Raw genomic sequence first — 14,020 nt, forward strand, 5'->3', positions numbered from 1 at the left:
CTCCTGAGTGGCTCAGTTGGGTAAGCATCCGACTTCAGCTCAGGTCATGATCTCAGAGTTCGTGAGTTCAAGCCCTGCATCGGGCTCTGTGCCAACAGCTCAGAGCCTGGATCCTGCTTCAGATTCTGTGTCTCCCTCTCTCTCCGCCCCTCCCCTGCTTGCACTCTGTCTCTCTCTCTCTCTCTCAAAAATAAATAAACATTAAAAATAAAATAAAATCCAGTGTGATTTTTAGGGGTGCCTGGCTGGCTGGCTCAGAGGGAAGACATGTAACTCTTGATCTCTGGGTCGTGAGTTCAAGCCCCATGTTGGGTGTAGAGATTACTAAAAAAGATAAATAAACTTTAAAAAAAAAATAAAAGCCAGTGTGATTATTGTTTGGTTTTTTTTTAGGTTTTTTTTTTTTTTAAAGTAATCTTTACACCCCATGTGGGCTTGAACTCACAACCCTGTGATCAAGAGTCACATGCTCTTCCCACTGAGCCAGCCAGGTGCCCCAGAGCCAGTGTGATTTTTAAAAGTGCTTAGCACAGAGCCTGGCACAAAATGTTCCATGGTAACTTAATACTTTCCTCTAAACCAGTGGGACTGGTTAAGAAACCCTTCCCATGTGGCTACTGCAGCATCTTGTACTAATCCCTGTCTTAATATTTCTTACTGTCTAGTTTCCAAGACTGTGAGGCACTTGAGAGCAGGAATACTGTGCAGTACACAATATTCCCAGAGTCTAGTTCAGCATCTGCATGGAATAAGCACTTATTATTTATTTATTAAATAGATGATTGAATATAAATTTCGGACACGTCGCAACATCTATTTTATTGCTTAATTACAGAATTACATTCAGTTTCCTTGAAACAGCGCTCTTGGTTTCTATCATCCACTAATAATTTCTCCCAAAATATTCTGACTTGATTCTATTCCAAGAGAACCTCTTTCTACTATTCCCTCATATTTTTCTATACCTGTCATATTAGGGCAGCTGTAGACCTTCATTTTTACAACTGCTAAATCTAAATAACTTATTTCTACCCTTCACTCTCAACCTTCCTTAAAAACTTCTGCAAGTAGCAATTTTTTTTTCTGTTCTGGCCTAAATGAATGAATAAGCCAGTTTGGTCATTCCCAGTAATTTTTACAACGTTTCAACATGATTACGAAAAAATAATCTGGGGCTAAGAATTGTAGGTGTCCAATTGAATGGCAAAGGCAGAAACTAGAAGTCCCCAGGTAAAGCCAGGCTTTTGTTTCCTTTCCACTGATGAGACGGTATGCTTAATAACTTTACTCCTGCAGGATGTCCCATTCTGAAAACACACAATTCTACGTGATAAAGGGAAGGGAGAAGAAACAACCATTTGATAAGCATGTATTATAAAACAGTTCTGGCAACTGTCATTCCTCCTTCCTCAAATCTAGGAAAGGTCCACAAACCTACTTTCATCAAAATTATCTCTTGGACTTGAAAATAAACAGCCCTCACCCCCAACCTTCCATGGCTCTATGGTTTCCAGAGCACTGATCTTCAAATACTTTTAAACTTCTTATTGACATGTAATACACATAGAGAAGCACACAACTCCCTAAACCTTTCTCATCTTTTTAGTTTTCATTAGTAAAAAAAATGAGTATGTACCTGTTTCATTTTTACATATTACGCACATGTAGCACTGTGCTGATATTATGTATACTATAAAACATAACACATATTAAAATTTATCAGAAGAAAAAAATTCTTGTAACTATGAAGGGTGACAGATGTTACCTAGAATTACTGTGGTAATCATTTTGCAATCTTTATAAATATCGAATCCTGAAACTACTACACTGCATGTCAATTATACATCAATACAAAAGAGAAAAGAAAGACAAAAATAAATAGAAATGGCAGTCTTCTAGGATAAAGACATGCAGAGAAGGAGAATACTTTCTTTCTCCCTTATAATAATTTAAAATTAATTGCAGAAAACAGTAGGGCTGGCTTTGAGTTCTTATTGAAGATGAAAATTGTCTTGGGTGGGGCACCTATGTGGCACAGAGCCTGCTTGGGATTTTCTCTCTCTCTCTCTCTCTGCCCCTTCCTACCCCTCTCTCAAAATAAATAAACATTTAAAAAAAAAAACTGTCTTGGTAATATAGATCTAGAATCTACAAATAGATTCTTCAAACATTTTAAATCTTACTAAGGCTTACATTTAACCTGAATGACTACTTAGCTATGGATGATGCAATGGATTAACTCCAGTCTTAGTTCCAATAACTAACTACATTGGTGACCATTAGGCAAATTTCTTTTTTTCTTTTAACAATGTTTATTTTTGAGAGGAGAGTGTGAGCAGGGGACAGGCAGAGAGGGAGACATGGAATCTGAAGCAGGCTCCAAGCTCCGAGCTGTCAGCACAAAGCCCGACACAGGGCTCGAACCCCTGAACTGTGAGATCATGATCTGAGCCAAAGTCAGACACTCAACCTACTGAGTGACCCAGGTGCCACAGGCAAATTTCTTCATTTGTAAAATGAGCATACAAAACTGGATGATCCTAAAACATCCTCAGAGTATTATGTGTGACTAGCATCACCCTGTGGACCTTGATAAGGGGAGCTATATGGCCAGGATAGGAAAGCTGGTTAAAATAATAGTAAAGGGCTTAGTTCTTCCTGGTAGTTCTATATGGCACCCTCCTCAATAATTCATAGTTTAGTAGGGATATAGGAATGGCTTTAGTGCTTCAGAAAAAAAATTAAAATTATAATTTTTAACTATGACAGGTATCTTCCTTCTACCAATTGACAGACTGACACCCCCAGGATGCTCTAGAAACAGCCAAACACCTCCCTACTGCCTTCCTCCCTCATCACTGGCTTATTTGGAAAATAAAGAAAAGATTACAAAGAAATCTGACATCTGTCTAATGCAGAGTTTTAAGAAGCAGAGTCTCGAGCTGCAGGAGCTTAAAGCAGCTCTGAAATTCTGCACTCCAGTACCATGGTCTTGGGCAGCAGAGTAACCAGGGAAAGAGGGCAGCACTTTGGTTACAATATGAATGGTACTCCCTTGGAGTTATTCCAGCAGGCGAGGCTAGTGGAAGCAGGCAATTGGCCTGGCTTAAACTGTTCAGATTTGGGCCTCGAGGCTAAGAGGTATGCCGTATTATTTCAGCATGTTTTATGAATTGGTTCCACTGTTAAACACAGCCAAATTTTACCCTTCAAAAATCATCCCGAGAGCCTATCTTGGCCACTCCCTGCATTTCAGCACACTTTTGCACAGCTTAATTACTGTATATCTGGCACCACTTCATGCCCTCTATACACTTTCTCAATCCTGGGATTCATGGGCTGCCAAAGCATAATAATCTTGTAGCGAATACATTTTCTCCTTTAAGCACTGAAACTTAAGAAAGCTTTATAGAGATTTTTTTTGAAGGGGTAGGTGTCTTGATGTGCAATGTTTAAGACCTTTTCTGTGTTCACCGTAACTATAGATGATAAAAAGTTTTCATTCCTATTGTATCCACTTAGACCTCAAAGATTAAAATAACAAATGATGGCACAAACCTTCCACTTTACATGAGGCCAGGACTCTTATGATGCACTCTCATTTTATTCTTACTGAAATTCTGCTATATTTCCTCCAATTTACAGAGGAGGAAATGAGCTCAGAGAAATGATCTGAGATCCTATAGCCAGAAAGCACCAAAATCAAGATTTGAATTCAAGTCTTCAGCCTCTAATTCCATTGTTTATTCATCTATGTCCTGGTGATATTTACTAATAAGCTCGTGTGCCAAACATAGCCCCTACACACCACGCACATCTTTACTTCTGAATGAAAACCACAGAAAAATCAAGAAAACAAAAGTTAAATGCAACTAAAGGGCAAGGATAAGCACAACACCTTCAGTGAGCTAAGATCCTCAAAGGACTTAAGGATTGCATGACTTCTCAAGTGTAAGGAACTATTTAGGATATTTAATAGGGTCTTGGGACATAGGTGCTCAATGAATACTTGAAAGTTTGTTTGAAAAGTCTCCAGGCACCTGGGTGGCTCAGCTGGTTAGGCATACGACTCTTGTTTTGGCTCAGGTCATGATCTCACAATTCTGTGGGTTCGAGTCCCTGTGTGGTGCTTTGTGCTGGTGGCACGGAGCTTGCTTGGGATTCTCTCTCTCCCTCTCTCTGTCCCTCCCCAACTAGTGCTTTCTCTGTCTCTCAAAAATAAACTTAAAAAAAAAAAATTTTTTTTTAAGTCTCACAGTACAGGGGTACGTGGGTGGCTCAGTTGATTAAGGTCAAGGTTTCTACTCAGGTCATGACCTCATGGCTCGTGTGGTTGAGCCCCACGTGGGGCTCTCTGCTGTCCGCGCAAAGCCCACTTTGAATCCCGTCTTCCCTCTCTCTCTGCCCCTTTCCCACTAGTGACACATACTTTCTCAGAAATAAACACTGAACTAAAAAACTCACAGTACCACTCCACAGACTGCTCATTTACAAAAGGAAAAAAAATGTACATTAAAATGGAAAAATCTGGCATTCATCTTCTTAACCAAATGATCAATCTTAGCATCACCAAACAGTGCCAAGTTAACACTGTGTACATCTTCATGACACAGTAAGAGATAACCACACAGCCTGTTATACTCCTACCACAAAGTATAACCCAAATCTACTAAAAAAGTCAGAAAAATATCCAGGATATGGGACATTGTAAAACGGACTTGGACACTTTTTGAAAAGTTCAATGTCGTGGTGGGGGGCGGGGGGAACGCAGAGGACTTTGCAGATTAAAATGTATACAAAAACCTCATTGGCTAGATCCTGGATGAGGAAAAAGTTTAATAAGATATTCTGGAACAACAGGGGGCAATTTATCTCCTACAAATCTATGTTAGATGTTATTCATTTATTGTTAATTGTCTCCGGTGGGGCAATGGCATTGTGGCTTCATGTATAAAATTCTTATTCCAAGGAGATGAATACAGGAGATGAGTAAGTATACAGGGAGGAAGTGCCATTTTGTCACAACTTACTTTCAAATGATTCAGCAAGACAAATTAGATAAAATACATGTGGTAAAATGTTAACAACTGGTGGATCTAGGGAGAGGTTATACTCTTGTACTGCCCTTTCAAGTTCAAATATATTTTAAATTCTTGATATTCATCAAGACCAATAGCATAAACTCAACTCTATGAACGACTTCTGAAACTACAAAATTATAACCGATAAATATGTATTGTGCTCCTGTTATGTTAATAATCACTGCGTTAGACTCTCAGAGCTATAATGGTGAGCCGAGAGGGTTCCAGCTTCCATGTAAACTACTTAACAGATAACTGTGTGAGTGATGGAGGGGGCGGGGTACAGTGGCTGTTCTGGATGGCTTCTCCAAGTGAGTAGAACCTGAAGAGTAAGCAGGTGATGCCCAGCCAGACGATGGTGGAGAGACGGGTCAGGGGGAACAGTATGTGTGAAGGAACTAATAATGATGGAGTTGGACAACCTGGAAAGTGACAGGAGTATTTATTCCTGGTGCTTTCCACAACCTCACACCCTTCCTACATAGCCCATCTCCTGGTTCCATTTACCACTCCTCCCCCTCAACCTTTCAGACCTAAAGGTGGTAACGGCATCATTACCAGTCCCAGTGCAACCGGGCCTGAGAACTGCACTCCCCCCTGGGGTTTCCTTACCTTGTGCACACAGTTTTGTAAAGTCCCTTTACTAAACTTTCCTTAAATTATCAAATTGTAGTAAGTCATCTATTTCCTGCCAGCACCCTGATTGATAAAGAATACACTTGTTACCTTAAAGGCGGGAAGGGATGCATAATTGTTCAGGCTCCTATTTTAATCACACCAATTACTTGCTGAGTAATCTTGAGATTTTTGAGACTTAATTTTTGATATTTAAAACAACCACTCCTTGTATGGAAATAAATTTCATATTAAAAAAAATACTCTTGGGGCACCTGGGTGGCTCAGTCAGTTAAGCATTTGACTCTCAGTTTCAGCTCAGGTCATGATCTCACGGTTTTGTGAGTTCGAGCCCCACGTCAGGCTCTGTGCTGACAGTGTGCAGCCTGCTTGGGATTGATTGTCTCTCTTCCTCTCTCCCTGCCCCTCCCTCACTCATGATGTCTCTCTCAAAATGAGTAAATAAACTTAAAAAAAAAAGTTTTTAAAAACCACCACCCTCTTGTCATTACAAAAATGCAGAAGCAAAAACCATGGATAATGTTAAAGCTAGTAAGCTGTTAAGTATAGAGAACTGAAGTTCTACAATGGAGTAAATGATTTTTTCCCTTTCAAGTACTGAGACAAAAGGACAGGCTTTGCCAAAATCTCTTCAGCTCTCTAAACTGAAAGATTAGGCTCTTTCAGACTAAAGCCTGCAACTATGTATGTCCAAGACTCCCTAACCCAGCATACAGTAACAAGCAGTTTCTAACCAGGGTGCAAGATATCTGAAACCTAAAGCATTCTCATGATCACAATGAGTAACCAAACTCCACAGCTCGAGAAACTGTTAGAACCCTCAGATCCCTTTGAGAACATGAGTCTGTGAAATTATCTTTGATCCAATTTGGCTTTTTCCCCCTTTCCCAGTTCACTGAACATCACACAAAATGACTGCCAGAAGTACCACAATGCTAAATCTGGAGCATTAGGAAGCTGTCATAGGGACGATGGATCAAGAGCCTCCCTGGGTACCTTCCATTCTTCACTGCAGAGCAAGCAGTTAGCTTTGGACACCTTCATTTATTTTTAGAATACCCAGTTGTTTCACTAAACTGCCTGAAGACTATTTTCTACACAAAAAGACAGTGTATTAATAGGCACAACATCAAACTTAAGAAACAAAACTTGAACAACTGATTTAGACAGTTAACAGCTAACCTCTCAGCCAGGGTAAAACTTGCCTCCCATTTTCATCCTTCAAGAGAGCAAGGAGACCACCTCCAAATGCAGGTTAAGACAGCAGAGACGGGGGCCGATTCAGACAGCAAAGGCTTTGGAATCAGGAAAGTTGATTTTATTTAAGTTACATGATCTTCTTGCACCTCTACTTACTCACCTGTGAACAGGTTTGTGTTTTTTTCTAAACTTTGCAAAGTTGTTTAAACAATGTTTAAAAGTGCCTGACCCACCGTAGGAGAACTTTTTTTTTTTTTTTTGTACTTGCTACAGAAAGCACTTGTAATGTAGGGCAAAGAGGCCCAATTTCAAGTTAGAAAAGAAAATGAGGTGCTGTGGCAGGCAACACTCTAAGATGTTCCTCATGGGCCCCACACCCCACCTCATGGTGTTCATTGTGTAACCCTCTTCATTAGAATGTGGGAAGGACCTGAGGACACTCCGACTCACCAGCAAACTGGCTCTGGAGACCTGCTGGCTCCATGCACCAAGCGGCCAAGACAGGAGAACCCAGGTGGTAATGAGCCAAGGGGCCCTACAGCCAATAAGGAATCTGAACTCTCCATCCTAAAGCCACAGGACACAGATGCTGCTGACAACCTGAGCTTAACTTCAGGGTAACTTGGTAACTTCACCGTTAACTAAATTAGGTACTGGCAAATCATCTGCAAGATCCCAAAGCAAATTTAAGCCCTAACAATAGTACAGAAAGTTTGGCCCACAGGATCCACTTTTCCCAACTAATAAGCAATCTGTTTTTAAAACTTTGATATGGATTACATACATCCCTTTAGATTCCTCATAATTCTATAAAGTAAATAATTCTGGAAAGTAAATGATTTTACAGAAGTTTGGAGGCTCACAAATGCAAAGAGACTCAAATGGCTAATAAAGGGGCAAAGCCAGACATCAGAGACCAGGTCTGACCCCAATGCCCAAATCCAGCTTTCCCTATAACCAATTTTTATAATTTCTTTAAAGTCTCAATGACGATTCCCACTATGCCCATAGACAGTAATAATAAAACCACAACACAGACCTTAAAACACTGGAAACATTTAAAAAGTAATAAAATTAAGTTAAAATAAAATAGAAACGAAATAAACCAACCAACCGTTGAAGAGACTTTATCCTTCATTGTTAAAATCATCTTATCTACTAGGTCAATTATTGGGCATGTCAATTAAAACGTCTTTTATTTTAAAGTATCTCTCGGTAAAGAGGCCTTTTTCTCTCAGGGCTTGTTATAATACGAAAGGGTTAAAACTGCGTATCTGTGAAGGCCAAAACATTCTTACCTAAGAACACCTTTTCAACAAAGCCACAAAACATCTTCTTTTATTTTCTAGTAAGACTAAATTTATTCAATACCCTAGTAAAAGTTTTGATTATAAGTATCCAACAGTATAAAAAGTACAAAACAGATTTGTAGATTTCTAATATATTAATACAAAGTGCATGACTACATACAGTACATCCTACAGGCAAAGAGGTGGAAGGGGAAAAAGAAGGCTGTGGTTGAGGTCTAGTAATAAATAAATAAATACAGAAGTAGAGATGATCCATATTATAGTATATTCTACCACCAATACTGTAGCCAAAATGTACAAAAAAAAAAAAGAAAAAAACCATTTCAAAACAACAGGAGGAAGATGATAATGGCTGGGACTCTTGTAATTCACCTCAGAGGCTGTGGGAGAGCCAACCCAACTCACGGTGTAATCTGTGCACATGGTGGCTTGTAGTTTTTGCCATAAGGAAGAAATATAAAATTTTAAGTTTAGATTAAGAATTATAAAACTATATGGTGCCCGTAAAAAGTGGCTCACTCCTTACTGTTATTTATACTATCTAATTTTTAAAATCCAGTTTTAAAAATAAGCACTGAGTCATGTTATTATAAGGTAGGCAAATGATCCTCCCTAATTATGAGAAGTCTGAACCGGTGATAGGTTATTCCTGAACGTTTAAAAAAGAGGCAATGACAGTACTTTGGTTTGGGTTCAAGTAAAAAGGCTTCAAATGAAGATTTTGGAATCGAAGAGCTCCGTGTTCAGGATGCATCATCTAACATCTCAATGTTCACAAAGCCTGACTAAAAGAAGTCAAACCTAAACCAGCCCACTCAGCATTAACACACACCTCTTTTCTTTTAGAATTTTACTTTAATATAGAGTGGAAAAAAAACAAAACAAAAAAAAAAACCCCAAACCCTAATAGGTTAAAACCAGTCAAACAACCACTCTACACAGACAAAACCTTCACAAAGGTCAACTGAAGTAATCCAGAGCTAAAACTGAATTGCGCAGATTTTCAATGAAGTCACCAGTCATGTAACACAAACAAAAGTCAATTATTTACACACTAGGCAAGCCCTCTAAGAAATGTGCCCCAAGAAGCATTAACCTTTGTTTTTTTGTGTGTGCCATCCTGAAGACTTGTACATTTTTAAAGATAATTTAACATTTTTAATAGAATGTGATCTCTACCATGCGGTAATGCTTTGGTTCTCTTCATTTAGGATTGCTCATCCTAAAACTTGACATTTCCCCAGAGGAGCTTTGATTCTGCTTTAGAAGTTTCAATATAGATTAAAATCTTTATCAAAAATGAATATGGAGGGAGGTGACAGAGGATGCAACATATACACTCAAGTTACCCCTCTGTATGTTTAGAAACTACTCCTTCAAGGCATTTGCACCAGAGAGCTTAGTCTGTCCTGCTTAATATTCAGTAGTACAGGTTTGAATCATCAGAACCTTGGCAAGACCTTAAATTATTAACAACTACCTCTTGGGGCAAGTCCACGTTACTGAGTTATGACAAATTTCTTATCATGAAGGAAAACAAGTATAGCCAGCCATCTTAAAAATGCCCCAACCACTGCTTCTCAATATAGAAAGACTAAAACTACATACGTTTATCATACAACAAATCCCATCTCTGTCCCCTGAAATTCCCCTAGATTCATTCATTAGAAGGGGATAAAAAAAAAAAAAAAAAGACTTAAAGAGCACTTTACAGCAGCATTCAGCTTTCCTATGAAATACTCAGCATCTTAAATATTATGTACACTTTTTTTCTTTTAGTAAGCTAGACACTGGCTTCAGAGTTTGTGGAACTGGAGGAGAAATAACAACCCATTCAAAACTATTCTCGAAAGTGTCTTTTGGCAGAATAGCAGGTATCCAAGTTAAAAATAGGAGGGTTTTGTTGCTTTGTTTTCTTTCCAAAATTTAAATCGTTTTTTTGTTCCCCTTCTACCTAAACCTCAGTCACCACTCCTGAGTGGAGATGGGCAGAGGCTCTGGCCCCTGCTCCTCCGGCTTCTCAGCAGCTGCTTTCTTATTGCTGCAGCAAGGCTTGAATAGATGTGTGTCAATGAGGACTTCTCCAAAACGGCCTTTATAGATAATCCCACAACATATTTTCTGTCTAAAAGAAAAAAATGGGAGAGGAATATATTAATAAGGTAGAAAACTAGCAATACAAGGAAACAAAAAAAAAAAAAGAAAGAAAGAAAGAAAGAAAAATCTACATAATTGTAACTAGTACAACATGATCAAAAGGTTCTACTTTTACAGTCTTATCACATTCCAACTGAAAGGCTCCTAGAGAGACCCCAATTAACTGGGTAATGGGAATTACCCAGGTCCCTTAAATTCCACACTGGAACCTTATCAAAGATTAAGGTGTGGGGATCATTCTGAGAGACAGCAGTTTCAGAGGCTGCTCCTGAAGTTGTAAACTGTTTCAAATATACAAATAGGCATTAAAAATGACTACCAAACACCCACGGATCACATACTCTAAGGGAATAATCATTTCCTGTGAAGTCCCCCTGTATGTTTCTCTCCAGTCCCATCCTGCCCAATCTCATTCACTCCAACTTCAATTTAAGCCTATCAGTGCCTTTTTTCTTTACACTTCAGTTTTAAAACAAGTCTACATCTCTTCATATTGCTCAACTAACTCCTATTTAAAAGAAACACATGTATAGAATCATACTCTACTGCTGCAATTTTCTCAACATTAATTGAGGTTCAAACCCATTGTCAAAGTTTTATTTCGTTTTGTGTATAGTATTCCACCATGTGAATTTATTCACACTCCTTTTGATGGGACTTTTGCTACCATAAACATGCTGTACACATCAATGTGCGTCTAACGTTTTTTTCTTCCAGGTTATGTGGCTGGTATATAGGAACTGAAACATGTTCATGTTTCTTCGAAAATGCCAATTATTTATTAATGCGGTTCCCTTCTATCCCTATTTACTAAAGGTTTTATTTTAAACCTTGAAGGAACATTCAAATATATCAAACATCTTCAAAGTACTGCTAAGATGACAGGCATTTTTTTCCTTCCTTTACAAACTGTCAGTGTGGCAAATTCTATCAGTTGACTTTTAATGTTTAAAGCAATCTTACACCCCTAGAATAAATCCAATCTGGTCATGATATACTCTTTTGGTATCAAAGTTATATATATTAGCCTCATAGAATGCTTAGGGCCTATGCCCTCTTTTATTCATAATCTGAAAACATTATGCAAGATCAGAAGCATGTGTTTCTGGATTGTTTGGGAGAACGTGCCTAAGATGAGCCTGGGATTTTTGGAGAGAAGACTTTGGCCACTGAATCAACTTCTCTATTGTAACACTATACAGGTTTTCTATTTTGTCTTGAGACAGTTTTGGAAAACTGTCTTCTTCTATTAATGTATCCACTTCATCTGTATGTCCAAATTTACTAGCATACAGTTGTTTTCATGTCCTACTGTCTTTTACATTTGTCTTAATTATAGATAAATCTCCCTGTTTTGTCTAAGGTGCTTATGAATATGATCTTTTTATCTGCTTCATCACTACTAATTTTTTTGGTCAGGTCTTTTTCAAGATCCAGCTCTTAGCTTTACAGATCCTGTTCATTGCTTACCAGTTTTCTACTCCATTTATTTCTACTTGTATCTTTAGGACTTCATTGCTTTTATTTTTCTTTGTATTGGGCTTCATTATCTTTAAACTGAATGCTTATCATTTCACATATTTTTAGTTTTTCCTTTTCTAAGCATTGAAAGCATTAATTTTTCCTCCAATTCTTTTTAATTTCATACCATGTTTTGATTTGTGGTATTTTTCAGTTATTTTTTTAGTTATAAAGATTTTCTAATTTTTAGTCTACTGTCTTCTTGGACCCATGGTTTCTATTTTCATTTTGTTTTGCTAGGTATATTTTTAAGCATATTTTTACATTTTCTGCCCTTCCCTTCTTGACTCTGGAGGTATTCACTCTTTTTATTTAATTCTATGAGTGGGGACACAGTTACTCAAGTCCCAAAGTTATTCAACATATTTATAGTTAACAAGGCAAAGGATGTTAGGATACCTTAACTCCTATCCCTTTTATTCCCTTGATTTATATGCTACTGTTTCGTAACTGTTTTTACCCCCACAACTATTATTATTTTAAGCAATTTGTTTAAATTTACCTAAATATTTGCTACTTTATCTATCCTTCTCAGAATTTTAATCTAGGATCTCTTTTTCTGCCTGTAGAACTTTGTTATTTAGGGTCAGTCTGATGACAAATTCTCAACCTTTTTCCTAGTCAAAGTCTTATGCCCTTGTTCATAAAAGGTAAGTTTGTTTAAGTAATCTTTACACCCAATGTGGGGATCAAACTCCATACCTCAAGATCAAGAGTCACATGCTCTTCCCATAAACCAGCCAAGCACACCCCCTCCAAAGGATATTTTTGCTACACATATATATAATTCTAGGTTGAGAGTTACTACCTCTTGGCCCACTGAAGATATTAATCTATTATTTTTTGGCTTCCTTTGTCCATACTGAGAACTCAGCTTTCAGTGCTGTTCCTTTGAAAATAGTCTGTATTTTTTCTCACTGTTAAAGAACTATTTTGTCTTTCATGTTCCATAGTTTCATATAATCATCTATGCGTGAATTCTATCACAAAATAAATGCTTATTATCTCACTTTTAATTTGTTAGTCTTCTCGAATCTGTGAAATAGAAAATAAAATCCTTAGCTGCTTTTCTCTTTCCAAATCCACTACCTCTTTTCGACTTTGGGGTTCCACATTTACTTAGCATTTGGTCTGGTCTTTGATTATTCCTTACTAATTTGCTCACTTATCAATGTGACTTTTAAAGACTTAAAAATATGTATTTCTAGCTTTTACTTTTTTCAGTGAGAGTTGGTCAGAAAGAATACCCAGTCTACTCCATTACAGGAAACATACACTCCCTAACATGATTTTTATTTTAAATCAATTTTAATAGGAAAAGCACATAAATCACAGCTCTCGGCTCAATTCTTGCTTATCCACCTCCAACCATGTGTGCTACCAGCTGTATGCCAAATGCCATTTAACTGCTAAGGAAGTGGGAAACCATCGCCTGTAATTAAGAAGGTTTGCTGGTTAGAGAGATATTTTGTTGCTTTTACCTTTTCCAGTACGTGAGATCTAAAAAGGAAAAAACTGGCGTTCTGTTAGAGCCAGAAGCCATCTCTGTATCTGAGCCATCATCTGACTGGTTACTATAACAAGGAGACTGAGCTGGGGAGGCACTTGAGGTGGTACTGTGAGCATCAGAATCTGCAATAAAGAGGGAAAAAAAATTATAATTTAATTTCATTATATGTAACTAAGGCTCAGCATAAAAAACTGTGAGTTAGTAGAAAAAAAAAGAATTTATTTTCTATTCACTACTGATATTTGAAGATATTTGTACAAGTGTTTCTAAAAAGAAAATGAGGCCGTAAGCTTCCAGGAAGATAGGAGTAGACATACCTTTCCCCATTCCTCCTGCTAATAAATAAGTACAACTAAAAACCCAGGGTATTGCATATAAAACAAACCTAATGACTCTGAAAGTTGGCAACAGCTAGAGAGCTCGACCTAAGGAAGGACATGGTGGTGCGTTCTCTAGTTTTTATGGGTTTTCTTTTTTGCCTCATAAATCCAGTCTTCGAGCTAGAGAAGCCAGCAGCACAGAAATACCGATGGGTATAGACAAAAAAAAAAAAAAAAAAGAAAGAAAGAAAGAAAGAAAGAAAAAAACCCAACAAAACCCTGCTC

At 37.8% G+C, this 14,020-nt stretch overlaps 1 protein-coding gene across 5 annotated transcripts in view; it reads right to left on the reverse strand.

Annotated features, from left to right (window-relative positions):
• Positions 1-6,177: 6,177 nt before the first annotated feature.
• SINHCAF (SIN3-HDAC complex associated factor) overlaps positions 6,178-14,020 on the reverse strand; it is a 34,647-nt gene continuing 26,804 nt past the window's right edge. For all 5 annotated transcript variants that reach the window (XM_007076177.3, XM_007076178.3, XM_042992051.1 and 2 more), the window contains exons 5-6: positions 13,387-13,537; positions 6,178-10,352 (exon numbers count right to left, since the gene is read on the reverse strand). In XM_007076177.3, coding sequence (XP_007076239.1) covers positions 10,193-10,352; positions 13,387-13,537 — 311 coding nt within the window. In that variant the 3' untranslated portion in view covers positions 6,178-10,192. The remainder of the gene's footprint in view (positions 10,353-13,386; positions 13,538-14,020) is intronic.

Source organism: Panthera tigris, chromosome B4 (genome assembly GCF_018350195.1).
Source record: "Panthera tigris isolate Pti1 chromosome B4, P.tigris_Pti1_mat1.1, whole genome shotgun sequence".
Taxonomy (NCBI): Eukaryota; Metazoa; Chordata; class Mammalia; order Carnivora; family Felidae; genus Panthera; species Panthera tigris.